The following is a 26,208-nucleotide window of genomic DNA, read 5'->3' on the forward strand; positions in this document are numbered from 1 at the left end:
TAGAACACACAGGCAATTGTTTTTATTTTTTTTATGGGGGGGGGATCCTCATCACTCTGCTCTGGACCTTCACACAGCAGAGGCCCAACCCTGGCCACACAAAGCTCATTAATACTACCATTAACTCAAAGTACACAGACAGCCCAAGAAAAGAATCCTCTTCTAGTCTCAGAGTTGAACGCACTGGGCAGAACTGAAGCTCCTGCAACCCCCCTGCCCAGGGAAGGATCAAGTGCTTCAAGACAAATTTGCAATAGTCAAGAGTCAAACATCAGTGCATTTTCAGAATAAGGGAACAAAAAACGTAGAGAGAAAGAGAAATGGGAGAGAGATTTCCAGTAAGTTCATGCAGACATTTACCTTGTCAGGAAATACACAAGGAAAAGGCAGGTCAATCACATGAATGATTCTGCAACTATGGAAGTGGGTGAGATGTTGCTTCCTCAAGAAGTGGGTCCTCAAGCTACACTGGTAATCTCAGCTCCAACTAACACTATCTTATTGAAAGCCAAGGCATTGTAACTAGCACAGTGCTTGTAGTTTCTCCTCCATTACAAAAAATTAGATGCTCTTTTTATCTTAAGGAATATAGTAGGTTTGATGAAGGCTTCCTGAAGAACCTACAGCTGCAGCAGCAACAATTACACAATGCAAGTGCAAAATAGTTTCACGTTTTTGTTTTAGCCCTCCATTGTATTGAGGGAATCCCACTTCTGGTGGAACACTATAACCAATTCCAAGATAGAGGGTAAGGCATACAGATGCAATAGGGTGTTTTGTGACAGGAAACCTCCTCCAGTCCTGAGCGTCCAAGTAGCATTTTGGGATAGACCAGAGCACTTTGTGCTCCAGTTTTCTCTTCAACTGACTCTCTAACTGGAGTCAGAGAAAAATCCCAGAATGATAGGCTTGAAGAGGATGGCAGGGAAGCTTGGACTGGAGGAAGAAGCATTTCTTGAATTGACTTCCTTCCCCACACACCACGCACGGAATAGCTATGACAGTCAGGCAACTCCATCAGTGCAAGCCATGGAAAGGAAGGGCAGGCAGCAGTAGCAGCAATTGCACAACAACAGAAATGGAGCTGAGCCAGTGGAATGAGTGGCCACTCTCTTGCTTCTTCCATCCCTAGTTTCCTTCAAGGTCTGAAAAGAAACCAGAGAGTGCCAATCAAGGGAAGCAGCAAGTTATTTTGAAACTGCAGGCCCGCCAGCCTTCTTTTTTTTTGCGCCATCAACAAGCCCCCTCCCATCTACTGCATCAGTCCATGGTGGCCAGGGGTGGAAGTGGGAGGACAAATGCAATTTTCCAGTCATCTATGACATTTGCAAAACACTGCAAAGATTTTTGCCAAGTTTGAGTATGTCTTGACCCTTTTTTGCTTGCTAAAGATTTAGGCTTTTAAGCCACTGCCCACAAAGGATATGCTTATACCCCATTGCTTCAAAGATGCAGTAAGAAGTCCAGTATGTAGAACTAGGAATTTCCCTCTGTTCTAGAAGATGGTCTGGACACTAGGGATGCCCCACCACTGCACCGTTTACTGCAATTTCCCCAGGTGAAGAAATGTGCAAAGCACTGAACAGTACTTCCTGCCTCCACAATATTAGTTCCATCAACAGCAGTCACAGAGTCAGATAACACCAAAAAGAACAACACCACAGTGGCCTATCTGCAACTCCTGTCAGTGCATAGCAGCAGAGGGATGTTCTCTGGAAGGCCCATGCTCCATTCGCAGGGTTTCAAAGGAATACTTGTTTCCAATACAAAACAATGTCCAGAGAAGTTTTGAACTAGTGCCAGGTCCATTTCTCCTCTTCTCAAGCAGCCCCCAGCCATGCTCAGTCAAAAAGTAATCCTGTAGAGGTTTTCCAGGTGGATTCAAGTGTAAGTGATGTTTCACTGATGGTCACGAGGTATGCACTCCCTTGAATCATCAATATGAGCCATAGCGATCCTAAGAGGTGGGTGGGAGGGAAAGCAAGAGAGAACTTTGCAAATTATTGAAAACCTTACGAGAGTTTTCTAAGTATTTGAATACAGAAGCCGTCTCAAAGCTTAGCAGCTAAGGAGGCCATCCTGCTGAGCTCCGGCCTCTTTAGTGGAAATCTCGGCAGAGTTAACGTGAGACACGCAGCAAGAACATGAGAAGACCAGAATGGGATTTGCCTTAAGCCCCATCACTGAACAAAGGCAGCTTTTTAAAGAGGAATATGAAGCCCCTTTTTGTGACTGGAGTCTACATCTAGGTCCCTGTCTGAGTGAGTAAACTGATCATATAGGTGTTCCAGACATGCTTTAAGGGATGTATCTACAAAAAATATCACATACTGCTCAAACTTTATGGCCTTGGCTATCAGAGCGTACATTTGGTGACACTTCAATCCTTTTGCCAAGTCTACACAGCAAGTATGTAGTTCTCCACAAACCTCACCTGGAGGGAGTTCATCACACCATTGGCCAGAACGGCCATTTTGCCAGCCACAGACTTCACCCCTTGCTTGAACTGGGCAATATCAGCAGCAGGCAATACATTTCCAATTGATACACCACCTAGAGGGAAGCACAGATGACAGCATGAACCCATTAGGCAACTATACCATGTAAGGAAGTAACTCCTAAAAGCTACAGGCTGAGGTCCCAGACTGCAAGTCCATCATGGTCTTGTGATGTTCTGAGAGCAATCACCTCTGGGACACTATTTCAAAGGGACAAGCATCGCTCCTTTTGTTTAGGGACATACCAGAGTTCACTGTCTCAGACTCTCCAAAAAGGTCAGCAGAACTGATGGCATTGCTGCCCGAAAGTTGCTGGAGTCGAGATCTGGCCTCGTACTGGAAAACAGAAGGTACAAGAAGCAAGCTGAGGGTGGCCAGGTGGCTAGGTGACTTACTGCTGTACTAGCCAAAAAGACAGGTTGACGGTAGAGGTTGCACACAGCATTTACCTCAGCATCAGCTTCCCGGCCAAAGAACATGTCAGATGAGATGGCTTTAGCTCCTGCAAACTTCTGTCGAGCTTCATTGGACTCCACTACTGAGACCTTGTTCTCTGTCTCTCTTCTGTTGGTGGGTCTGAACAGAAGGGAAGAGAAAGCACTGACACCTTTGCATTGAGTACATGGCAAGCAAGATTGTTTGTGCACCTGACTCTCATAGTTAGAATTTAATGACAGTTCTGCACCCCCCCATAGATAGCCAAAGGGATTCGAGTTGAACTAAGATTCAGATCAGTCTTCGGCAAACTGGCGCCCCGCTTGCTGTAGTATTATTATTTTATTTAAAGCTTTTATATCCCATCCAACTACTACTGTCTTGGGATGGTTTTACAATAAAAGCAACACAAATGAAATAGAGCACAGCAACCAATGCACAGCATCTTGTATTAGACTAGACACCAGGAAGAATTTCCTCACTGCCAGAGCAATGGAACCCATTAGCTAGGGAAGCTGTGCTCTCTCTGTCACTGGAAATATTCAAAAAGTAATTGGACAGCCAACTGAGTGGGATGGTGTAACTGTCCTGCAATAGCAGGGGCTTGAACCTGATGGCCTTCTGGCCCCTTTCAACTCTATTATTCCATGATTCTATGACTAAAGTTCCCACCATTTCTAAAAGATTGGCTGGGTTGGAGGGAGTTGAAGCCCAAAGCATCTGAAGGTCCCCAGGTTAGAAAAAGCAGAACCACATCATTTAAGCCAGCCTTTGCCAAGCTGTTTGACAACGAATTCTGTCATCCCAAGCCAGCATGGTTTAAACTAGCCCTCAGTTCTCAAGTCAGCAAAAGCACAATTTCTCTCATGGCACTGGAAGTTCTCAGTAGCTTAGTTCAACGGTCATCCATCTGTTGATACTTTTTCATTTAAAAATATATTAGGTGCATATTATAGCTTAGTTTGTTGTTTGGAAAGTGGTCTAGGCAAAATGCTTTGGAAAGGCCTAACTGCTGGTTGAGAAGCAATACTACATGCCCCTAAGCCCTTCCTTCAAGCAACTTTCTATTCTGGGAAGAAATGCATTCATGTGTTCTACCTGTCACCAATAGGCCGGATACTGGAGATAGTGATATCTGCCTCCTCCTCTTTGTCAATCCCCCAGGAAGAATTGTCAGTTTCCCACTGTGAGCCAAAAGCATCTCCTAGAGAGAAAGGATTATCTTTGTACCTAGAAAACATGAGAGGGAAGATTATTTCACTGCTACATAAAGAAACATCAGACAAGACTGAAGAGTCCCTGCAAAGAAAGGTCAGTCTTACTTGGGTGGTCCAGATGTGAAACTTCCGGTATCTTCAAACATATCCAGCTGAGACCGAGAGGACTTTGCAGTTACTGGTGTTTCTTGTTCAATCACTTGCATCTCAGAGAGGACAGAGTGTGAGATGGAACTAGAAGGAAGACACGCCAAGTTAAAACCCTCCAGAGCTCTACATAGCGCAACACCTGCTTCCCAACAGTAGAACTACGTTGCCATTAAAAGAGGACCCAGATAGACTAGTACCTGGGTTAGAAGACAGCTAGAGATACTTATCAGACCTATTTGGCTCCAGTAAGGTTGCTGCATTTGTTTGCCTTCATATGATGCCTTGCATAAGCCAGCTCATGGGAAAAGCAGCGGCAGGCTTTCAATTGTGGGGTTTTGTCATGTTTAATACTGTGCTATATACCATGGAAGGACTTTTTAAAGTACTTAAGAAATAAAGGCATCTGAAGACAAGTGTCGCATATTCCAAGGATAGATCCCTCCAGATTGTACCGTAGCCTTCCCTCACCTGGTGCCCTCCAGATGTGCCCCTCCACCCTGGCACCACTGGAGGGCACCAGGATGCTATGCAGAAGAGCTCTGCATCATGCTCCTTATAAAAGAGGCATGCTGCAGTAGGACAAGTGCCACAAAAAAGCTAAAGATCTGCAGGAAAGGAACAGTCTTCTGACTGGTACAGCTGAAAAGGTACAGCTCATGGTTTGCTGTCAAGACTGTGAATTCACAAGCCACCCCACACTCCAGGACTCAGCTCACCACAGACAGGTTTCTTGAACACAATACACTCGCCAAGTGAGACAGTAGCAGCAGAATGGCCAAGTGACCTTGGAGCTGACATTACACAAGGACACCCACCCAGAATATTCCTTTTGTTCTTCAAGCACAGCAAGTACCTTCTGGACACCAAGCCCATGCCCAGCCTCTCAGCCTGTTCACGCTTCTTTCCCTCCAGATTCTGAAGCTTCTTCTCTTCCTTCTTCCGATCAATCTGCAGTTCTTGGTAGGCAAGTCTCATCGAGGCCACTCTGAGAGAGACAGTGGTATCAACCAGCAGCCATACAGAGCACGCCATATAACCTAAATTGGTACCTCAAAATTTTGAACATAAGGGTAGAACTGAGGAAATGGAGAACCAGGGAAGTATAATGGCCTACTCAATAGAAGGAACCACTGCATTACATGCTAGCATGTCGCCATTCCAGGAGTCTGAGTAAAAAACTTTGTGAATAACCTAGCCATCTGCTAACAAATGTGCCTCACTCACATAGACTCTTCTGCTTGCTTCCTGTACTCTGCAGCTTGCTGCTCCCTCAGCTTTTCAGCCACCTGGGCCTGCCGTTCAATTTCAGTGAAACTCTGGCTGCTCACTTTTTGAGCTCCAAGACCCTTTTTGGCTCCCATCTGGAAGTAAGAGAATAAGGATTCCAAGAAAACTAGGATTACATTAAACCTTTTCAACCATTAAAATACTAAGCTCATTAGAAGCAATCATTACAAACTTAAGAGGAATGGAGAAATTCAATGAGCAAATCTTGACATTAGCTTATTTTGCTATTTCAGGACTGATTTGAGTACTTGAGAAAGGAGGGATAAACAATGTTCCAAGTTGCAAGCTTTGTTTTATGCAGGTTCTAGTCCCCACTCAACCATGCAGCTCACGGGTGACTTTGGGTCAGGTGAGGACTCCCAGCCTAATCAACCTCAGAGAGTTCTTGTGGAGCTATGTAAGCTGCCCTGGGTTCATCTCAAGAACTAAAAAGGTGGCATATAGATTTAATAGTAATAATAACAACAATAATAATGAAGAGGAGGAGGTGGTGGTGGTGCTTTGAGATGCTATGAGATTAACAGTCTTAAATCTCTTCCTCAGTTTTCCAAACTCATCCCTGCATTTTCTATATGCAAAAGATTTGGTTGTGGGCATGCGAAAATTGAGTCAGTGATGAGGTAGTGATAACTGGCAGTTCCTGAGAAGGGTTCTTATTGGGACCTGGTATCTCAAGATGATGATCCTAAGCGCAGGGAACCAGGAAGGAGTGAGATGGCAGTAGCTGTCAAAGGTACCTCTCACTAATATAGTCTGGTAAGAAATGTGCACCTTTATTTAACAGCACAGATCCAATAAAAACATTAAGACCAATGTTTTAAATACCAACATTATGGATTGTACTCCCCACGAAAATTTGACAGCGCCAGATAACTGAAATTCTTTGGCAGCTTTCTAACGAGCCTGCTGTTTTTCGTATGGTTAGAGCTTGTGCTACATTGAAGTTGTTCTGATTTGTTGGTTAATTATTAAAGATCTTATATTGTCTCAGTAAGATAAGGTAAATGTCATAAACAAGTACATTTAGACTCCAAGATACTCTACAGGGATGAGAACCTTTGTCAATCTTGAGGCTAAATTTAATTTTGGAGAAGCTCTCAGGTGTGCCAGTGGTAGAATAAGCAGAAAGGCAAAAGATACCAGCCTACTGCAGTTTAGAGCTCCTACTGCCAGTAACTAAGGTTAGAAGAGGCATTTCACTCTTTTAATGGGGAAAAACTGCAAAAAAATCAAGAAGCAACAAAAACAGTGGTGGTTGGGAGAAAGGGAGCAAGGTGAGCTATGAAATCCTGGATGGCTAGAATCGGTCTCCAGGCCTGAGGTTTTCCACCTGTGGCCTAGAAGAGCCTTCAAATGCTTGCAGCTGTTGGGAAAGTGTAATCATTTGCCTCCCAACAGGAGAAAGCCACCAGGAACATTGTATACTGGTATTTCAAGCCATCGTTTCTCTGCATAAGCCATAAACCTTCACAGGACCTGAATGTAGTTTAATTGCCTCATACCCTATTCTACTGCAAACATGAAGAGAGATCATAAGGGTTCTCTGAATGACACTGGCACACCATAATTCAACAGCAAGAACATGATATTAGGACTTTGTATGAGGCAAGATTGTCCTCAATCCATGCCATTAAGAGATTCATTAAAGCCCAAGAATGTTTGGAAAGGTGCTTGTGTTGGCATTTAATGATCATGGGCCCAGTCAAATAAGCAGTATTTCTTATTTTCTATATCCCAAGCCTAAAAGGAAAAGCAAGCAATAAAATTTAAACAAATACAGCTTCCAGCTCCTTTAAGCAACATGGCACCTTGCAATTTGATACTACTTCTCTCTATGCTAGAAATAGTTGCACACAACTCATGTTAACAGCCATCCAAGAAATAAAGACCCAATTCATGAACTAGGTATATTCTGAATGATTACTGGTTTTCAAATCACCCCATCCCCAAAGCTAGACAGTTTTGCTGACCATAAATAGCATACAGAAGGAATAAGAAAGTGAGTCTCATTAGGGAAAATCCACATCAGTCTACAAAACTAAACAGCAAACAGGATAGTTGCCAAAGGACCCCCTAGGTGGCAATATACCAGGGAGCAAGACTTAACTGGAAAAAGAAAATGGATGCATGCAAGCAGAGAGACAAAGTCCCTTTCTGTAGACATACCCCTTTCTTTGTAGCACCTGGCTTCTTTTTTCCAATGAGAGAAGGTTTGATTTCTGTAAGAAGAAAGAAGTAAGTGAACAGGAACGAAAGGCTTCAATACAGAACCTGGTGTTAGTACCAAGACAAGCAGCAATAGTTTCAGCCTCTTCCAGCACAAGGGCTGGCAAGTGTACCATATATGGTTAATACATATTGCCAACTGTTAATGCCAACAGTCCTGGCAGCAGTGCACAGAAATCCAGAGCCATTTTGAAAGAGCACACCATGCAGTTTCAGACTAACAGTTTCTTGGTCCTCCCCAGTTGAGAAGCAGCATAAAATCATGCCAAGAAAGGTGCTTCAAAGTACACAGTTTAGAAAAGAAACTTCAGTTCTCCCAGAAATGACATTTGCTTAACAACTGCTGTCCAAGAATCCCAAGTGTGCCTGGGATACAAAGAACTTAGCAATTCCAAAAGACTCAAAGCAGCGCCAAAGCTAAAATGCCTCCCTGCAACTCGAACCATCTGTGCCCAGGTGGCTGACAGCAGAAATGCCATAGAGCACAATGTATGCTCAACTTCATTTGGCGCGTAATAGCACCTTGCTTTCCATTCAGAAGGACTTGAGGATACAAGACGGACAAACAAGAACCACAGGAATGGAGGCAAAGGCATAGGTAGCAAGTGTAGGCTGTTAGCCAGTTACCTCTGGCAGCAGCAGACCCTTGCGGAGACAGACACATGGATGCGTCTGAAGGAGAAAAAGACACGCATATATTGGGAAACAAAAACGGTGAGTTCTAGGTATAGTTGGAGCTCTGATGTCTGACCATCAACAAGAGGTCCAAAGCAAGACCAGAGGCCAGGATGTGTAAGTCTGGCAGAGTTATTTATTGGACTGTGAACAAGCTATGTGTCTGTAAGCTCCCCTTTTCCCTACTCCATATACATTTCATTTTGACAAAAATATCCCCGTTTCTTAAACTACAGCACTAGGAAATAATATTTAATTTCTATACCACTCATAGCCAAAGCTGCCTGGGCACTTTACAACGAAGTATAAAAACAATAAAATACAGCGGATAAAAACATTAACAGGAATTAAAAATTAATTTAAAACAGCATAAAATAACATTAAAGGGTAATAAAAAGATAATTAAAAAGGTCCAGCCAAGAATAACAGAAAAGCAGCAGGCTAATTGTGTCAGGCCCCTGAATGACTAGGGAGATCTTTGAAGGCCTCCACAAAGAGGCCTATCATAATTGGGTGTGGAAAATTTGGTACCAGGTGCCTGCCCAAATGCTATGTATTATGTGTCAAGGGAAACAGACATTCTTCCACTTACCAAAAGAGCCTTTGGGAGATGTGCACAGTGAGTCAATAGAAGGACCCTGGTCAGGTTCTACAGGCAAAAACACATATCTGTCTGTGCATGAATATTTTAATGGCAGTTAATCTACACCAAAGAAAATATACTTCCACATCTACTACAATGATTCTAAAAAGTAATTAAAGTTGTCCAGTCAAGGCAATGATTTCTTCTAGTTTCACAAAAGTGATGTTCTAGGAGCATCACTCATGCCTGTTCAAAAAGACTCCAAGTAGAAATTATCTGGCTAAGCCAGCAGAGACTACGAAGAAAATGCTGGGAGCAAAGCACATGACACATGACAACCACCCATAACATGGTTAGGGACCCTCTAGCCTTCAGGCCAAATGTGGCCGACCAGTTGGTTCATCTGGCCCATGCAGTCTCAGGCAAGGTCGCCTCCAAAATGTTAAAGAGCCACTTCTTTAAAACAGAGATTGGTCAGAAGAGTAACAGAGCTGCAGTTAAGCTACTTCACTTTTCCCTTGCCTTTCCTGTGGAGGGAATGAGAAGGAAGAATATGACTGGTTGAATCCACTTTGCTCCTCCATTGCCTTTCCTCCCCTATGTGTGGAAGGCAACAGAGGAACAAAGTGGTAAGCTTTGTTCCAGTGAGGGCTTTCCTAGTCAGGGAAAGCTTTGATGGAACATAGCTGGCTCCCTGGCTGAGATGCCAGCTGGAAGAGCATTCCTCTAGCCAGCTCCTACATTCAACCACGGGCAGAGAATCCAAGTTCCCAGCCCCTGACCAGTAGGGAGGTAAGAATGCAAAATTTATTTAGTTAGTTTAATGCTTTCAAGTAGGATAAACGGGTTTTTTCTAACGAGTAATTTGCTAGAAATGTGTTCAAATGAGAGTTAATTTTATTTATTTATTTATTTATTTATTTATTTATTTATTTATTTATTTAAACATTTCTATGCCGCCCCTTGCCGAAGCTTCGGGGCGGCTCACAGCACAGAATAAAATACAATAAAATACAAAAATAACAATATAAAACCAACAATATAAAATAAATAACAATATAAAAGAAGTCGCCCTGGCCAGATAAATAAGCAAATATTGTTAACAATTAAAATGACGTTTAAATAAAAAGGTCTTCGCCTGGCGCCGAAAAACAAATAACAACGGCGCCAGGCGGACCTCTCTGGGGAGCACATTCCATAGATTGGGCACCACCGCAGAGAAAGCCCTCCTCCGAGTACCTACCCTCCTAATTTCTTTCACAGAGGGTTCCCGGAGAAGGGCCTCTCCCGCAGATCTCAAGGGGCGGCCGGGCATATATGGATGTAAGCGCTCCTTCACGTAACCAGGATCCAAGCCGTTTAGGGCTTTATAGGTCATCACCAACACCTTGAATTGGGCCCGGACTTCAATGGGAAGCCAGTGTGAACATAACGCCCAGTCCCCGTCAGCAGCCTGGCAGCTCTATTTTGAACCAACTGAAGTATCCGGACCGTCTTCAAGGGAAGCCCCACGTAAAGCGCGTTACAGAAGTCAAGGCGGGAAGTCACCAGCGCGTCTGTCACCGTCCCCAGGTAGTCGTATTCCAGGTAGGGGCGCAGCTGATTAATCAGCCGAAGCTGTTTAATTAATCGCCACTGCTGTCACCTGAGCTTCCAATGAAAGCTCCGGGTTGAGAACCATAGTCCCCCAGCACCACCTTCTGGAACCGGCTGTTGAGATAGGAGCGGAACCACTGCAAAGCAGTGCCTCCGACCCCCAATCCCGCTAGCCTATCCAGAAGGATACCATGGTCGATGGTATCGAAAGCCGCTGAGAGGTCCAGGAGAACCAACAGCGACACGCTCCCCCTGTCCTTCTCCCTGCACAGGTCATCGTACAGGGCGACCAAGGCAGATTCAGTACCGTACCTGGGTCTGAAGCTGGACTAGATAATCAGTTTCATCCAAGAGTGCTTGAAGTTGCCCCACTACCACCCGCTCTAACACCTTGCCCAGAAACGGGATGTTGGCCACAGGTCTATAGTTAGTGGCCATCTCTGGATCCAGTGATGCTTTCTTCAGGACCGGTTGGACTACTGCCTTCTTTAAAGGCGCAGGCACCCGACCCTCCCTCAGAGAAGCGTTAACCACTTCCAAGATCCAGGTCCCAATCCCGTGCTTGGAATTATTTATTAACCAAGACGGGCAAGGGTCCAATAGGCAAGTGGTGGGACGTACTCGTCCAAGCACCTTGTCCACATCATCGGGCCGTAATAACTGAAATTCATCCAATAATTCTGGACCAGACGGCAGCATTGGTGTCTCCCCAGAAACCTCTGATTCATTAGTGGTGTCCAGCTCGTGACGAATCTGAGCGATTTTCTCCCTGAAATGCCTGGCAAAGTCATCACAGCGGGCCTTTGAGGGTGGAACCGGGCGAACCAGGCCTTGCACCACTCGAAAAAGCTCCGCCGGACGGCATTGTGTGGAGGCAATGGAAGCGGAAAAAACTTCTTTTTCGCTGCCCTCACCGCCACAGCATAGGCCCGATAGTGGGCTCTCAAGTGTGTTTGGTCAGATTCATCCCATGATCTCCTCCACCTATGCTCTAGCCGTCTCCCAACCTGCTTCATCGCCCACAATTCAGGTGTATACCAAGGGGAAGAGCAGGCTCTGCCCGGTGGGAGAGGACGCTTAGGAGCGATCGTGTCCACAGCCCTGGTCATCTCCCCGTTCCACAGTTCGACCAGAGCCTCGACAGGAGCACCAGTCTTGTCAGCCGGAAACTTCCCCAGGGCCTTCAGGAATCCATCCGGCTCCGGGGGCGGACCCACACAATCGGGTCCGCACCCTTGCAGAGGGAGAGGCCGCTCTCGAGCACAAACCTCACCAGGAAGTGATCTGACCACGATGGTTGTGGGCACTCCCTAAAACATGCATGAATCAGCTAAATTATTTCTTATCTTCTCTGATCACACTACAAGTATCACTGAAAAGATCCTGTGCTCATCATTTATCCTGAAAACAAGTACGAACAAGAATTTTCCCCAGCAATGTCTAGGCAGTTTCTGTACTGGAGCTACATATTTATTTGGCTTTGATAGTAGTACTCACGTGAAACCTCGCTGTTTTCAGATGGCTTTGCTGCTTTGTCCATCTCTAGTGAAGCCACAGCCATACTCTGGCCCATCTCAGCGGCATCCCAGATATTACTTGCCTTAAAGACAAAGAAGCAGCCCACAGAGAGATTCAGCAATTTGGATCAGTCAGATTAGTCACAATCTAGATGTTAAACAATGTAACTATTATAAACCCTGGTTAATTAGACATGGATTTCAAGTGCATAAAAGCCAGTAAGAACTACTGTTGTCCTCAAGTATTTAACATACACCCCAGAGTAATCTTAATCTCACTCTTGCTTCTTGTGAATAGAGTGCAGGCAAGCCCACCTAGGGCTTTGAAAATACTTGCAAACCTGTTTGGACATAACTGTTCCTTGGCCAAATACCTTTGCACAAAAGCACCCATCTCACAGCACTAGAATTACAATTCTAGGCATGTTTACACAGAACTTCAATTGAAATCAATGGGACTTCCTGTTGAAGGTCAAAATGGAAGTCTGTCATTCATCTCAGAGTGGAGGTATTCCAGATAAAAGGCACAACGTGGCTTTGGTGGATGTGATCAATGGTCCACCTAGTTCAGCAGTCCATTTCCAACACTGGCCAGTCTGAAACCTCTTAAAAGATCACAAGTGGGATACAAAGCAACAGTCATTGTCTGTTTCCTTCCAGGATTTAGTATGTGGGAGTATACAACGTCTCTGAAACATTGTAAAAATGCAGACTACTGCTTATCTTTACTGAGGAGACTATCGAAATGGGAAGGGCCTGCCTCTAAATGGAAGACTGAGGAGACTATCGAAATGGGAAGGGCCTGCCTCTAAATGGACACAGGCTTGGCATGCATAGGAATCCCAGGTTCAATTTTCAGTTAGAGGTTCTTGTTTAAGAGGGCTAGGAAGATCACTGCTGCCTGAGAAACTGGAAAGCTACTGAAAGTTAGACCACATAAAACTGAGCAAAACAGAGCACTGAACTGACTTGATATAACACAACTTCATATATCCATTGACAGCTCACAACGTAGTTAATATGCCAGGCCCAACTCACTGAGCCAGATGGCTCAATTAAGTTCTTCTGTACAATTTCTACTATCTCAAGAGGCTAAGTTAAAACCCATTCTTGATCTATACAACTTCCAGCCAATGCATCAAATATGACTTTGGATGGAACAGTAGGCCCATCTTACCTGTGTGTGTTCCAGGAAGAAGTCAGCATCACTCTTTTCTGGAGAGTGACCTGGAGTTCCACTCAGCCCATCAATCAGGAGCTGAAAAAGGAGAGGGTAATCTGCTGGGTGAAACAGTAAGCTTCATGATTCCTCATCTTTTTCAACTGAGCACATGTCCTTTTGTACCTACATCGTTCCCATACTTGGCCATGGCAGCACTTGCCAGCTGCCGGATCTTCTCCCGGTACATTTGAGCTGCACGGCTATTATACTTAGCACTGGCGTCTGTGGTGGTACAGCCATACTGACGGAAAAAGGCGATCTGAAAAAAAGAGTTGCAGTTGCTTTCCAGGACAAAAAGGGGAAAACATACTGAAAAGAGTGAAGGACATCTTGCAACTAGAGGGTTTGATTTCAAACGAAGACTTATAATGGCTTCACTTCTACTTGGATCAAAGTATTTCAGAAATTCAAGGAAAGTTTACAATGTCGTATTATTTGTTTTAAAATAACAGCTTGTTGAGCATTTTCCTCTTAAAATACAACATCAGCCACCTCCCATACTAACAGGATCCAGGCATGTGACCAAACAATACTAAATTCAAATGACTCCTTACCGCATTGGCATTGCTACCCACTTGCATACATCTCAGCTGGAACCAGCTCCAGTTGGAATCAAGTTCTGTAGACCTGATAAGAAAAGAAAAACTCTCTCAAGCAAGATCACAAGATTAGACTGAAAATGTTCAGTCAATATGATAGAGCTGGACGTGATTCATAACTAGGGCCCTCAAACCACTTATTCTAGCCTTCTTCAATTGTGTCCTTAGACTACAGCTCTCATCATAACAGACCATTGGCCACGCTGGCTGGGTTGATGGTAGTTAGAGCCCAAAACACCGCAAGGGCACTAGGTTGGGAGAAAGCTGATCAGTTCTTTCCTTTGTTAGCTTGGGGACAGCAGTTCATATGTGCAATGATTTAAAGTGTTATGAGTATGTTCCTTTAAATGCTGGTAAGTTGCAGAGGAGCAAGGAGGGTAAAAGGGGGGATGAGTGAGTGAGGCGATTTGTTAGTGACTGAGAGTATATGGGCAGAGTCAGCTTAGAGTCAGTGCAGCATTGGGTCACAAGGATGGGGGCTGGATTGCAGAGGAAGCTGTATGAGGTAAGACTGGGGAACTGGGTCTTTTCAGCTTGGAGAAGAGGAATCTGTTGGTACGTGGGGGGTGTCATGTGGAGGTGGGCCGAGGCCTGTTTTCACCTGCAGAGGAGAACAGGATATGTTCAAATGGAACAAAGCCCAGGGAACCAAGGTTCAATTTGGATGCCAGGAAGTACTTTCTGACAGTTGGGACTCCTAGAGTATGGAATGGGCTTCCACAGGAGGTGGCTGAAGCTCCATTGGTGAGGGTGTTCAAGGATAGGCTGGACATGGACATAGTAGGCAAGTCATAAATGCAGCCGGCTGGAGCTGGGGGTCAGGCTAGATTGCCCAAATACCCCTTCTGACTCATTCTGTTTCTATGTTTCTATTTTGTTTATTGTTAAAATAGAAAGACAATGTTACTGTCTTTAGCCATAGACCATTTGAATGCCAGTATCTCATCCTTAGGACCACCTAGTCCAACGAAGGAGCCTTATAGCATGGGCACAATAAAGTGAGACATTAATTAATAGGATTGGAATTAAAGACACACCATATCCACACAGATTATAGGAGAGTACTCATGACAATGAGTAGACTTTTAGCTGCATTGAACTCAGTTGTCTGAACTCTTTTTACCTGAATGAATAAACTTGCTTCCAGACAGTTTCAGCTTGAATAAAATGGGCTGGACAAATTTATCCAGTTACTTAAGTGCTGGCATGGTGAATACATTTTGGGACATGGGGGTGAAAACATTTCTAGTTATTCAATCTCACTGCCTCTCATAAGAACTCAAACAGATGGATATAACAAAGCCCCAGAGGATTGCAAATTTGAGGACTATGGTAACATGTGCATGCACAGGAAGAAAGGCTGTATTTTGAGCAATCATTTATTTAATACACAGATTCAGAAGCGCAAGTGAACACAAGTGGTCTCCTCGCATCCATGAAATTTGTCTTTAGTCCAAATGTATGAGTTGCTTTACTCAATATGGTATTATCAGCCATTAAATACCAAGAGACCATTATGTATCCAACTCCTCACATTTCTGCTACATGGCACAGCAACCAGGAATGGCTAATGCCCTGCTAGCTCAACTGAAATCACAGAAGATAAAGGCCATTTGCCCCAACATGGAATTCTACTTCCGTTCACCAAAAGAGAACTGGGAATGTTACAGACTAAGAGCAAATCTAAGGGCTGAAGACCTTACTCTGTAAGTTCAAGAATTAGAATACTTTTTTACTTGACTTTTTTTTTTTACTTGACTTACTTCTGTGAGAGCAAGTGCAAGCTTTCAAGCTGAAATCAGGTAAGTGAACAGATGTACTAATAAAGAAGATGAAAAAACAGACTTTCAAGAGTAGGTTCACATATATTCATCATTTGATTATGGTAACAAAATCATTACTTGCATACATGAAACTAAGATTAATGGAAAGGTTTTACAATCACAGCACATCCTCTCATCTTATGAGAGAGGCAACTCCCACATGCAGCAGAAAAATATCAACCTAGTTCACATGTAACACCTATTCATGCATTGTTTAACTAATGAGTCATCAGGGCCAATAACAAGTAAGTGTATTTGTTGCTTCTACTTTCAATCAGCTTTAATCAACAACATAATAATGCATCATCCCTGGCTTTCTGGATGTGACTGCTGGTCCAAAACCAACACTCTGGATCATTGGTGGGTTAACCAACAATCTTAGGTGTTTAACACTACAGCAAGCCATGGGACATTCCAAGGCTGTTGATTAAAACTGATTCACAATGGAAGTAGTAAGTGGGCTGATGCTTTTTCCCTCACTTACAGGCCCAACAATCCATGGCTAAAACCTCCACAGGTTGTTGTTATATGAGGACAGGAAATCTATGAATAAAATCAGCCTGAATGTAGTACAATGGAAACTTTTTAATATAATCCTGGAGAGGGGAACTAGGGAGGACTTGCAGAACTTTATGTCAATTATTCTTCCATAGGTGTGGGAAAAACCTCTACCCAATTCTCTTGAAAAGGGGCTTGAACACATGAAAATTCTACCACTATTAAATGCTCAACAGATACTTCTCAGTGCTTTCCACATTTTCAAAATTTTTCTGAATATCCAGCTGCTCCAGAACAGAAATATATTAGTTCTCCCACCTTCCATTGTGGAGCATGTAGCAGGCAGTTGCTGCTTTTACTAAATGACTTGTAGGTTAAGTCTCACAAACCACAATTAAACTGCTCTCTTGGGTTTGGATGACACAAGAAACTCATGGACTGAACAACCCCAGGAACATTAGCCAGAGTGCTGAAAAAGTAAGCCACCTTGTGGAAATCAGTCTGAGTGAGAATGACACAACAAGCCACCATGGCTAATTACCTAAAATGGGTTGTCACGTTGTGTGGACCAGCTCCATCAGTTAATGTACACCATTCTACTAATATTTAAAATGGTTCTATTACATTTGCAAACATTTATGCATTTACACACCGTATGAAATTGAGTTTCTTTAAACCATCACACCTTGAAGTCTATTTTTAAAAAACTCCCCTATTGTAAAAGAGCAAATATACATTTCTGGGTAGGCAAGAGATTACACTAAAGTGCATTCATTGCTTCTCTGACTATCAAGTTTAACAGTAAATCATAGCTCCTGTTATCTCATCAGGAAAGTTCTACACCAAAAGTAGTACACATTAGCTACAAAGTCTTCAAAACGCAGAATGCTAGCCTAGTGAGAGAAATGGGTTAGATCGTTCTTAGCTACTTCAAGGTTGGTTTTTTTTTTAATGTATGAATTCATAGATGGTTTTTGGAAAAAGAAACTACTAATTCTATCACAATTAGACAAGGTGCCAGAGCTTACACAATGAACCATAAGCATTATTTATTTAAGTCTTTGAAAGAAACCTATAACCAATACATTTTCTATTACGGCAAAGAAGCTCGTACTCACCGGATGAAACTGAGGTGCACACCCAGCGATCGGTGGACTCCGGAACAATCGATACAAAGAAATACTCCATAGGTGACACTGGCCCAACTCGGATTCTTTGCACCACAGTCAAAACAGGCCTAAAAGAAACAGAAGAGAAAGTTCGAAAGAGGAAGAAGAGTCACTGGTGAGAAAATGGAGTAACAGCGCACAGGAAGGGGGAAACTAGACTAGTCATTCGATGTTGCCTGAAACCAAGGCTGACCGTCGGCCTCCCAGCCCACCACTGGCTAGTCTGAGTAGCAGCAGCTCTCCAAAGTTATTCCCAGGCCTAATATTCGACAGCCTCTTAAAATCAAAGTTAGCAAGGCTTACACCGGGTAACTTTGGTACGCAAACCCGATGTTCCGCCACTAAGCGACGGTTTTAAACTCACACGCTCCGTCCCTTTAAGAAAAAAAACAAACACCTAACCACCATCCCTGATACAAAAGGACGGTGGGTGACGGTGGCCACGGTACAGAACGCGCCGGGGTGGGGGTGGGGGGGAGGTGTTTGAGACGGGACCGGCAGGAGGCTGTCCTCGGAAACGGCCGCCAGCAAAAAGAAACGCCGGAGAGCCACCGAAAAGCTTCCTCCTTTAACACCGCGCACTCGGTACCTTGTTCGGCGGTGCAGCCCGCAGCCGCTTGAAAAGCGTCTGAATCTCCGTCTTGCTGGGCCCAGACGCCATATTTTCTTTCTCCCAACAACCACCGCAGTTGGCAACGGATCGCCGTAAGGGCCAATGCTCGCGAGGGTGTTTCCCTAGACGGGTCTTCTCTAGGATCAGTTCAGAGCGAGCTGTTGGTATCACCGCCATGACACGCGAGGCAAAGTAGGCCGCGGTTGGTCGAGAACCAGTATTGGGGCCCCGGAGCTACTGTGGAGCAGGGGACGATGCCCAAAGCCTGCTCTGCCATTAACTGTCCCAACCGGGACACCCGGGAGAACCGCGCTAAGGGCCTGTCGTTCCACAGGTCAGGACTTATGGTCCTATAGCACTGGGCCTCGGAAAGGGTGACGGAGACTAAGCGTTGAGCCCTGGGGGCAGGGCTTTGTGGCAGTCAGTGTCACCATTCGCCACAGCTCCTTTTCCAGCGTGGGAAAAGCGAATTCTTTCATTTGTTTTTTCCTTTCCGTAGCTTCCCCAAAGCTCACGAACTGAGGAAGAAGTGGATACTGGCTGTGAATCGCATTGAGCCTAGTTCCAGGAAGTTGTGGATCCCAGGTTCTGGTGCTTGCCTGTGCTCAGAGCACTTCAGCCAGGAGGAGTTTGAGATCTATGGAGGGCAGAAGAGGCTGAAGGCTGGTGTGATCCCCTCAGTCTTCTCCTTTAAGGTATCATGGCAAAGGGAAGAGAATTATCCTAAACGGGGCTAGTGAATAGTGAAAGTCCCACAGTATATGGAGAGTGTTGATTTCACTTTAGGATCTTTATATTGGACTTGAGACCTTATTCAAGTCAATTGTTGGAATAATGCCTGAAGTAGGAAACCTGTGCATCCTGAATCACACTTCCATTGTGGGCTATGGAAGATGATACAACTTGTGACAGATTATATTTTTTCAGCACATAAAATGCCCTTACCAAAATCCAGACATTAGTTCATCATGTCCTGTTGTATTTGCTTTGACTCTTATTTTGTCCCAAGTTCTTTTGCAGTCTTACCATCTTTTTAAGTGGAATTGGTAGGGATACAACATGAAACTTTCTGTAATAAGCCTGCTGTATTACTGAGTTACAGAGTCCAACTGACTACTTAAGGGTATATTCTTATACATAATTAGTCAGAACACCCAGCATCCTCTAGTTAGCATGTTCCAGCTAGCCTGGTTGACTGGGGCATGCTGGGAATTTTAGGAACTCCCCCCCCCCCCACACACACATCTAAACATGCATAGGTAACATCCTAAAACTACAAGTGTTAGAATATGGATGCAACATGTATATTGGGTAAAAAGTTCTAGCCTAGTCTTTTCCCTGACATGGTAGTTTTGAATGCACAGAGAGTTTGCTTTGAGTGTGTGGATGAACCTTTTGTCTGACACAGCAGCACTTGCTTTTTGTGATGCTCATCATGTATTTTTGTCTGTAGCTGCAGTTCTATTTTCCATGTATTTTGGGGTTCTTAGTCATAATCCAAGCCATGTTGCTGTATTACATGAAATAATAGGGATTTCAGTAGATTTTCAACCAAGACAGAAAACCAAGATGCAAGCAAGAGCAATAAAAGCAGCACACCTGAATTTGAGATAATAGGCCTAAAGTTTATCTAGTATTGTTCCATATTTTTTAAAATAGCCCTGACTAACTGTTCTTGATTGTATTGTTTCTGAAGTTGTGTATCATGTTTGCATAACTTAGACTGTTAAGTGTGAGGCCATCTACAGCCTCTGAAATCATATTGATACCTTAATTAAAGAGGCTTACAAAGGAGGACTGCATACAGGAGGCTGAGAGACAATTCTTCGGTACCTGCTTTTTCAGGCCTCTAACTTGAGGTCCAGCTTAGAAATACAAAAACAAAGTACACAATCAGATGAAGGAATTTCCTAGAGAAGTGCAAGATCAAATCTTCAGAGCAGCCTTGACCAGGCATCTTCTATCCAAAATAACTCATCAGAAGTACCTTATCAGATCTGCAGAGGCTTCTTATAGTGTCTCTATTCTCAGTCACATGCCAGCAATACACTTTTATTTATGGAATGTTCCTACTTTCCAGAAGAAACTACTGTCTACTGACAATTGTCCAGCAAATACCATCTTAGCCACCATGGATGTTGGCACCCTTTAACCAGGAGTAGCCATGTGGTGTCTATAGGCATTAGTGCAGTCTTGGACAGCTTTCTTAGCACCCACCAAGGTTTCCTAGCCTTCTACCTAATTTTTTATTTAAAAAAAAGGCTTAGTAGTACCTGATATTGGAAAAAGCAGAGTGAGGGACTCTAATTGTTCCCAGCATTTTTTCCCATTAATACCTCCTGGTCATAAGTGGGACTTAGAGTCATTTTTAGGAAATGAAAATGCAGGAGACTGCAGGCTGCTGCTTTCATCTGCAGCCCTGCTTATTTTGTTCTGGTGCTTAGAACTGAGCCTCGCATCAGCGCATGCTCCCAGGACCCAAAAAGTTTGCTTACCCCACTTTACACCAACACCTCTCAAACAGATAGACTACAAGCTATCAGGAATACCATTCTTGATAGTGTTATGGTACATCTAGCCCCCAACTTTTGATACTTTGTACTTATGTACAGTTCAGATTTAGGGACAAGCTGTTTCCTGAGGTCAGTAGCACTGCCGTAAGCACGAACATGGCTTCATGATATACCAGGGTGGCCAAACTAAAACTTGGTAGCCACCTATGGCTCTTTGAGTTTATTTTGCAGCTCTTCATTTGCCACTGTGGGCTCCTGCGGGATCCTCTTGCCACTCGCCAGCTGTTACCACCATCTTCAAGCACCCACTTGCAGCCCTCAAACATCTAACTTTTACTGAATGTAGCTCTTCCTCTGAGTAAATTTGGCCACCCCTGCAATATACCAACATCTTCATAGCTGACTCAGAATAACCCTTCGTCAGTTCTTGTCCCCAAAGCCTTTACTCTTTCTGAGGTACATTGCTGACATTTTTATCATCTTGGTTTATGGACTAGAGGCTCTTGAGACATTCCCTTGGGATTCAAGTGACTTTTAATCCTAGGCCAGTCCCTGCAATAGATTCATTTTATGGATGCTACTGTGCAACTACGGAATGGGTGTATAAACACTATCTTACATTGGCAAGCTACTGACCACTGTGCATAATTAACATGCTTCAAGCTTCCATCCAAAACACACATCCACCTAAGCTTTGCAGTACAACTGTCTGTTCAGATCCATTGGACAGAGATTCACAACCAAAAAACTGGTTTGGCATTTTTCAACCTAAAATACCCACCAAATGAAGTTTAAAAAAGGTGAAGTAATGCTAAACTGATCATTTATTATAGACAAGTCCTGGAAGAGAAATCAATGAACCAGTCGTCACCTATAGTTCCCAACTGAAACCACATCAAAACTATCAGTAGCTACAATTCATCCTGGATAAATAACACTTCCTTCTCCCAGCAACAAGACCATGTAACAAAGATAAGACACAGATACTGGGACTTTTTGCCTTGCAAAAAACCCAAGTGCCAACTCTGTCCCCATAGCCATTTTGGCAATAGTGTTACAAGGAAATAATGCCATCCACAGTCTCAAGGATTCATCCTCTTGTTCATCTTTCATATTATATGTGCCACTATCTCCCTACAGTACCCTTCTGCATAATATGCAGAACAAACAGTCCAGTCTCACCACAAAATATGTGCACAAAATAGATGCAAATTTGACACCAAAATATGGTGGAATACAAAAGCATTGCATCTTCTCAAGACACTGCACTGACCTTACAGTAGAGCAATGGAACTTGAATGGTAGAAAAAATGTGAACCCACTGAATTAATATTTATAAAACGGTTCCAATGGCTGGCAGGGACATGCTGGGAGTTTTAGGCCTTTTGTTCTATTTAAATCTGCATACGAATGTGCTTTTCCTTGCTTTTGCTGACTAAGAAGAGAGTAACATGGTTACTCACCCCAGATACCATAATCAAAGATTCCAGTGCTGCAGATTTGCTGGTAGAAGCTACTAGATTTACATTCCATGGGATACAGTCCTGAGAGCATCCTCTTTTTTGCGCTTGACATGACATACTTTTTTTTTCTTTTTCCTTTGGCCAAGTGTGTTAAAAGGATAGTAGGGGCGTAATCCTGGTCTCTCCCTTGCTGGAATTTGAAGTCCTCTCTCCAGTTTCTTATACATGTTCCACTGGATTGTCATTGGCTGCCCTTGCATGTAAAGGCTCTTATCATTGGCTTCTTGACTAAAGAGTCTTTCCCTCCCTGGATGGACCCTGAAAGTTGTCCCAGAAGCCCTTTGCCCAAGTAGCAATATTGGTCCTGTCTTGTGTGGGCTTTCCTCCTTTGCCATTGTGTATTGTGCAGCAATGGGAAAGTGATTGTGAAGCACCGAAGGGAACCTGAGCTCCTGCTTGGCAAGGTGCCTGGGGTCTTGCTGTAGCGTGGTTTTTGCTGGCTGTGCCGCTGGGACTGATGGAATGAGAACACAGTACTGTGTGGGGGGATATACCTGGCTTTTGCCCCCATTGTCATTAGTTCTTTGTCTGAGTTCAGTCTACATGATAACCTATACTCAAAGATTGTGTGTAGGTTAATGAGTTGTCACTGAACCATGTGTTGTTGTTAAAACGTGTTATCATGTTGTTTGAGCTCAGCCAAGATGATAAACCATGGTGAACAACTTAAAGTTCACAGCCCAGCAACAAAACATGGGTTCTGTTCATGGGATGTTTGTGGTTAACATGTCATGGTTTGTTCAATCAGCGTAATAACCCACATTTCAGCAACAACCCACAGCACAGTGCTGCCAGGAGCACTGGGTGTGCATATATGTGTGTCATTTTAATGCCACTTTTGGATTGTTTGCATTTGGTTTTTCCCTTTGTTGGAATACACTTTGGATGGCCTGCCAGCATAGCAATGATGTATTTCTGATCCTAGCAAAAGGTACCTTTGAAAAAAAAAAGATATTTTTTCTTACATTATGTAAGTTCTGAAGTGCATTTCTGTGCCCTAGGAAGATTTGTTTGCTCTCTGTTTTTGTTCTTCCTCACATGTACCTAAGAAACTGCATATTTATAGTCACAAAATAGTCAAAAGCTTTTTATGTTTTGGGAAAGAGCAAGAATGAGTATTTATGTAACTTTTCCATTTTACTTATTTATTTACTGTCGTCTCTGGACGGCTTACAACATTATTTCAAACTACAATAAAATAAGATAAATTAACTATTCCACACTGAGCATCATTTAAAATAAATTAAATTACTATATGATAAAATATTGGCCAAATAAAAAGGTCTTGACCTGGCGCCGAAAAACATATAATGACAGCGCCAGGCAGACCTCTCTAGGGAGTGCATTCCATAGTTGGGGTGCCACAGCAGAAAAGGCCCTCCTCCAAGTACTTTGTCTCCTGACCTCTTCCAAAAAGGGTTCCCGGAGGAGGGCCTCTGCTGCCGATCTTAGGGGGTGGGAGGGCATGTAGGTAAAAAGGCGTTCCTTTAGGTATCCTGGTCCCAAGCCATTTAGGGCTTTATAGGTAATAACCAGCACCTTGAATTGAGCCCGGACTTCGATGGGAAGCCAATTTATTTATTTTATTTATTTAAACCGTTTTTATGCCACCCCATTCGCAAAAAGCCTCAGGGCAGCTTACAACAATAATAAATAAACATAAATAAGCAGTTTATACAATTAGAGTTAAAAAAAACGGAAACATCTCTGCATGTACATAAAAACCCCATAAATACAATTCATAAATTAACAATTAAAATAACTTTTAAATAAAAAGGTCTTGGCCTGGTGCCGAAAAATAAATAACAACGGCACCAGGCGGACCTCTCTGGGGAGCGCATTCCATAGGTGGGGCACCACCACAGAGAAGGCCTTCCTCCGGGTACTCACCCTCCTAATATCTTTCATGGAGGGTTCCCGGAGAAGGGCCTCTGCTGCCGATCTCAAGGGGCAGGAGGGCATATATGGATGCAAGCGTTCCTTTAGATAACCAGGTCCCAAGCCATTGAGGGCTTTATAGGTGATAACCAACACCTTGAATTGTGCCCAGACTTCAATGGGGAGCCAGTGAAGCTGACGGAGAACAGGGGTTATATGAAAACAACACCCAGTCCCTGTCAGCAACCTGGCAGCTCTGTTTTGCACCAATTGAAGTATCCGGACTGTCTTCAAGGGCAGCCCCACGTAGAGCACGTTACAGAAGTCTAATCGGGAAGTTACCAGTGCATGAGTCACAGTCGCCAGGCAGTCGTCCTCCAGGTAGGGACGCAGCTGATGGATCAGCCGAAGCTGAAGGAAAGCGCTCCTCGCCACCGCCGTCACCTGAGCTTCTAATGACAGCTCAGGGTCAAGGAGCACTCCCAAGCTGCGAACCTTGTCCCTAAGAGGGAGTGCAACCCCATTCAGGACAAGGTCCAGGTCCCCCACCCCGAAGCCCGAACCACCTACCAACAGGACCTCTGTCTTGTCTGGATTGAGCTTCAGTTTATTGGCCCTCATTCAGCCCATTACCTCGGCCAGGCACCAGTTCAGTACAGCCACTGCCTCACCTGGATTGGTTGAAAATGAGAGGTGGAGCTGGGTATCATCAGCGTACTGATGATTCTGCAGCCCACACCTCCTAATGACCCCTCCCAGCGGTTTCATGTAGACGTTGAATAGCAAAGGGGACAAAATGGACCCCTGTGGAACTCCATGGCATAACTGCCATGGCACAGAGCCATAGTCCCCCAGCACCACCGCCTGGAAACGGCCCTTGAGCTAGGAGCAGAACCACCACAGAGCAGTGCCTCCAACTCCCAACCCCGCTAGCCTATCCAGAAGGATACCATGGTTGATGGTATCGAAAGCCGCTGAAAGATCCAGGAGAACCAACAGGGACGCACTCCCCCTGTCTCTCTCCCTGTACAGGTCATCATACAGAGCGACCAAGGCAGATTCAGTACCATACCCGGGTCTGAAGCCGGACTGAAATGGGTCCAGATAATCAGTTCCATCCAAGAGTGCTTGGAGTTGTCCCACCACCACCCACTCTAACACCTTGCCCGAGAACGGGATGTTGGCCACCAATCTATAATTGGCAGCCATCTCTGGATCCAGGGATGCCTTCTTTAGGACTGGCCGGACTACCGCCTCCTTTAAAGGGGCAGGTACCTGGCCGTCCCTTAAAGAGGCGTTGACAACCTCCAGGATCCAGGTCCCTATCCTGTCCTTGGCTTGCTTGAGTAGCCAAGATGGGCAAAGGTCCAGTAAGCAGGTGGTAGGACGTACTTGTCCAAGTACCTTGTCCACATCATCAGGCCACAGCAACTGAAATTCATCCATCAAATGTGGACCAGACGGCAACATTGGCACCTCCCCCAAAGGTTCTGAGTCACTAGTGGAGTCCTGCTCATGACAAATCTGAGCGATTTTTTCCCTGAAATGCTTGGCGAAGTCATCACAGCGGGCCGTCAAGAGTGGCAAGAGATCATTTTTTGGGCCTGGATGAACCAGCCCCTGTACCACCCGAAAGAGCTCCCCCGGACGACATAGTGAGGAGGCAATGGAAGTGGAGAAGAATTTCTTCTTCGCTGCCCTCACCGCCACAGCATAGGCCCGATAGTGGGCTCTCAAGTGTGTTTGGTCAGATTCATCCCGTGATTTCCTCCACCTACTCTCTAGACGTCTCCCAACCTGCTTCATCGCCTGTAGCTCAGATGTATACCAGGGGGATGAATGGACTCTGCCAGGTGGGAGAGGATGCTTAGGAACGATCATGTCAATAGCCCTGGTCATTTCCCCATTCCACAGTTCGACCAAGGCATCGACAGGAGCACCAGCCTTATCAACCGGGAGTTCCCCCAGGGTCTTCAGGAATCCATCCAGATCCATCTGGCTTTGGGGGCGGACCAACACAATCGGGTCCACACCCTTACAGAGGGAAAGGCCGCTCTCGAGCTCAAACCTCACGATGAAGTGATCTGACCATGACAGGGGTGTCAGACACAAGTTCCTCACCCTCAGATCCCCCTCTTCTTGTCCCGTCGAGAAAAACAGGTCCAGAGTATGTCCACGTTCATGGG

At 44.5% G+C, this 26,208-nt stretch overlaps 2 protein-coding genes across 5 annotated transcripts in view; one reads left to right on the top strand and one right to left on the bottom strand.

Moving 5' to 3' along the window:
• On the bottom strand, positions 1–18,334 carry ARFGAP2 (ADP ribosylation factor GTPase activating protein 2). 2 transcript variants are annotated; one of them, XM_044436908.1, is made up of 17 exons: positions 18,085–18,334; positions 17,445–17,563; positions 13,961–14,033; positions 13,534–13,665; positions 13,362–13,442; positions 12,165–12,267; positions 9,081–9,137; positions 8,441–8,485; positions 7,754–7,806; positions 5,525–5,661; positions 5,154–5,285; positions 4,256–4,384; positions 4,032–4,163; positions 2,948–3,074; positions 2,744–2,834; positions 2,435–2,553; positions 1–1,957 (listed from the first exon to the last, which is right to left on the bottom strand). In XM_044436908.1, exons 1-17 carry the CDS (start codon positions 18,283–18,285, stop codon positions 1,937–1,939), a joined length of 1,752 nt encoding a protein of 583 aa, XP_044292843.1. In that variant the 5' UTR covers positions 18,286–18,334; the 3' UTR covers positions 1–1,936. The 2 variants fall into 2 exon arrangements, with proteins under 2 accessions (XP_044292843.1, XP_044292844.1); XM_044436909.1 differs by lacking the exon at positions 8,441–8,485 and having other exon boundaries at positions 18,085–18,331.
• THAP9 (THAP domain containing 9) overlaps positions 18,258–26,208 on the top strand; it is a 27,027-nt gene continuing 19,076 nt past the window's right edge. For all 3 annotated transcript variants that reach the window (XM_044436905.1, XM_044436907.1, XM_044436906.1), the window contains exons 1-2: positions 18,258–18,442; positions 18,608–18,803. In XM_044436905.1, coding sequence (XP_044292840.1) covers positions 18,363–18,442; positions 18,608–18,803 — 276 coding nt within the window. In that variant the 5' untranslated portion in view covers positions 18,258–18,362. The remainder of the gene's footprint in view (positions 18,443–18,607; positions 18,804–26,208) is intronic.

This window comes from Varanus komodoensis, unplaced genomic scaffold (assembly GCF_004798865.1).
Source record: "Varanus komodoensis strain SLA01 unplaced genomic scaffold, ASM479886v1 scaffold3, whole genome shotgun sequence".
In the NCBI taxonomy this organism is placed as follows: domain Eukaryota; kingdom Metazoa; phylum Chordata; class Lepidosauria; order Squamata; family Varanidae; genus Varanus; species Varanus komodoensis.

Excerpts from the sequence above, each read along its gene's own strand:
- ARFGAP2 (XM_044436908.1), bottom strand. The coding sequence starts at position 18,285 with ATGGCGGTGATACCAACAGCTCGCTCTGAACTGATCCTAGAGAAGACC. Across the intron at positions 9,138-12,164 it reads TGAAAACAGCGAGGTTTCAC|AACCTGACCAGGGTCCTTCT; the intron begins GTGAGTACTACT and ends TTTTGCCTGTAG. Across the intron at positions 4,385-5,153 it reads ATGGGCTTGGTGTCCAGAAG|TTCCATCTCACACTCTGTCC; the intron begins GTACTTGCTGTG and ends TCTTCCTTCTAG.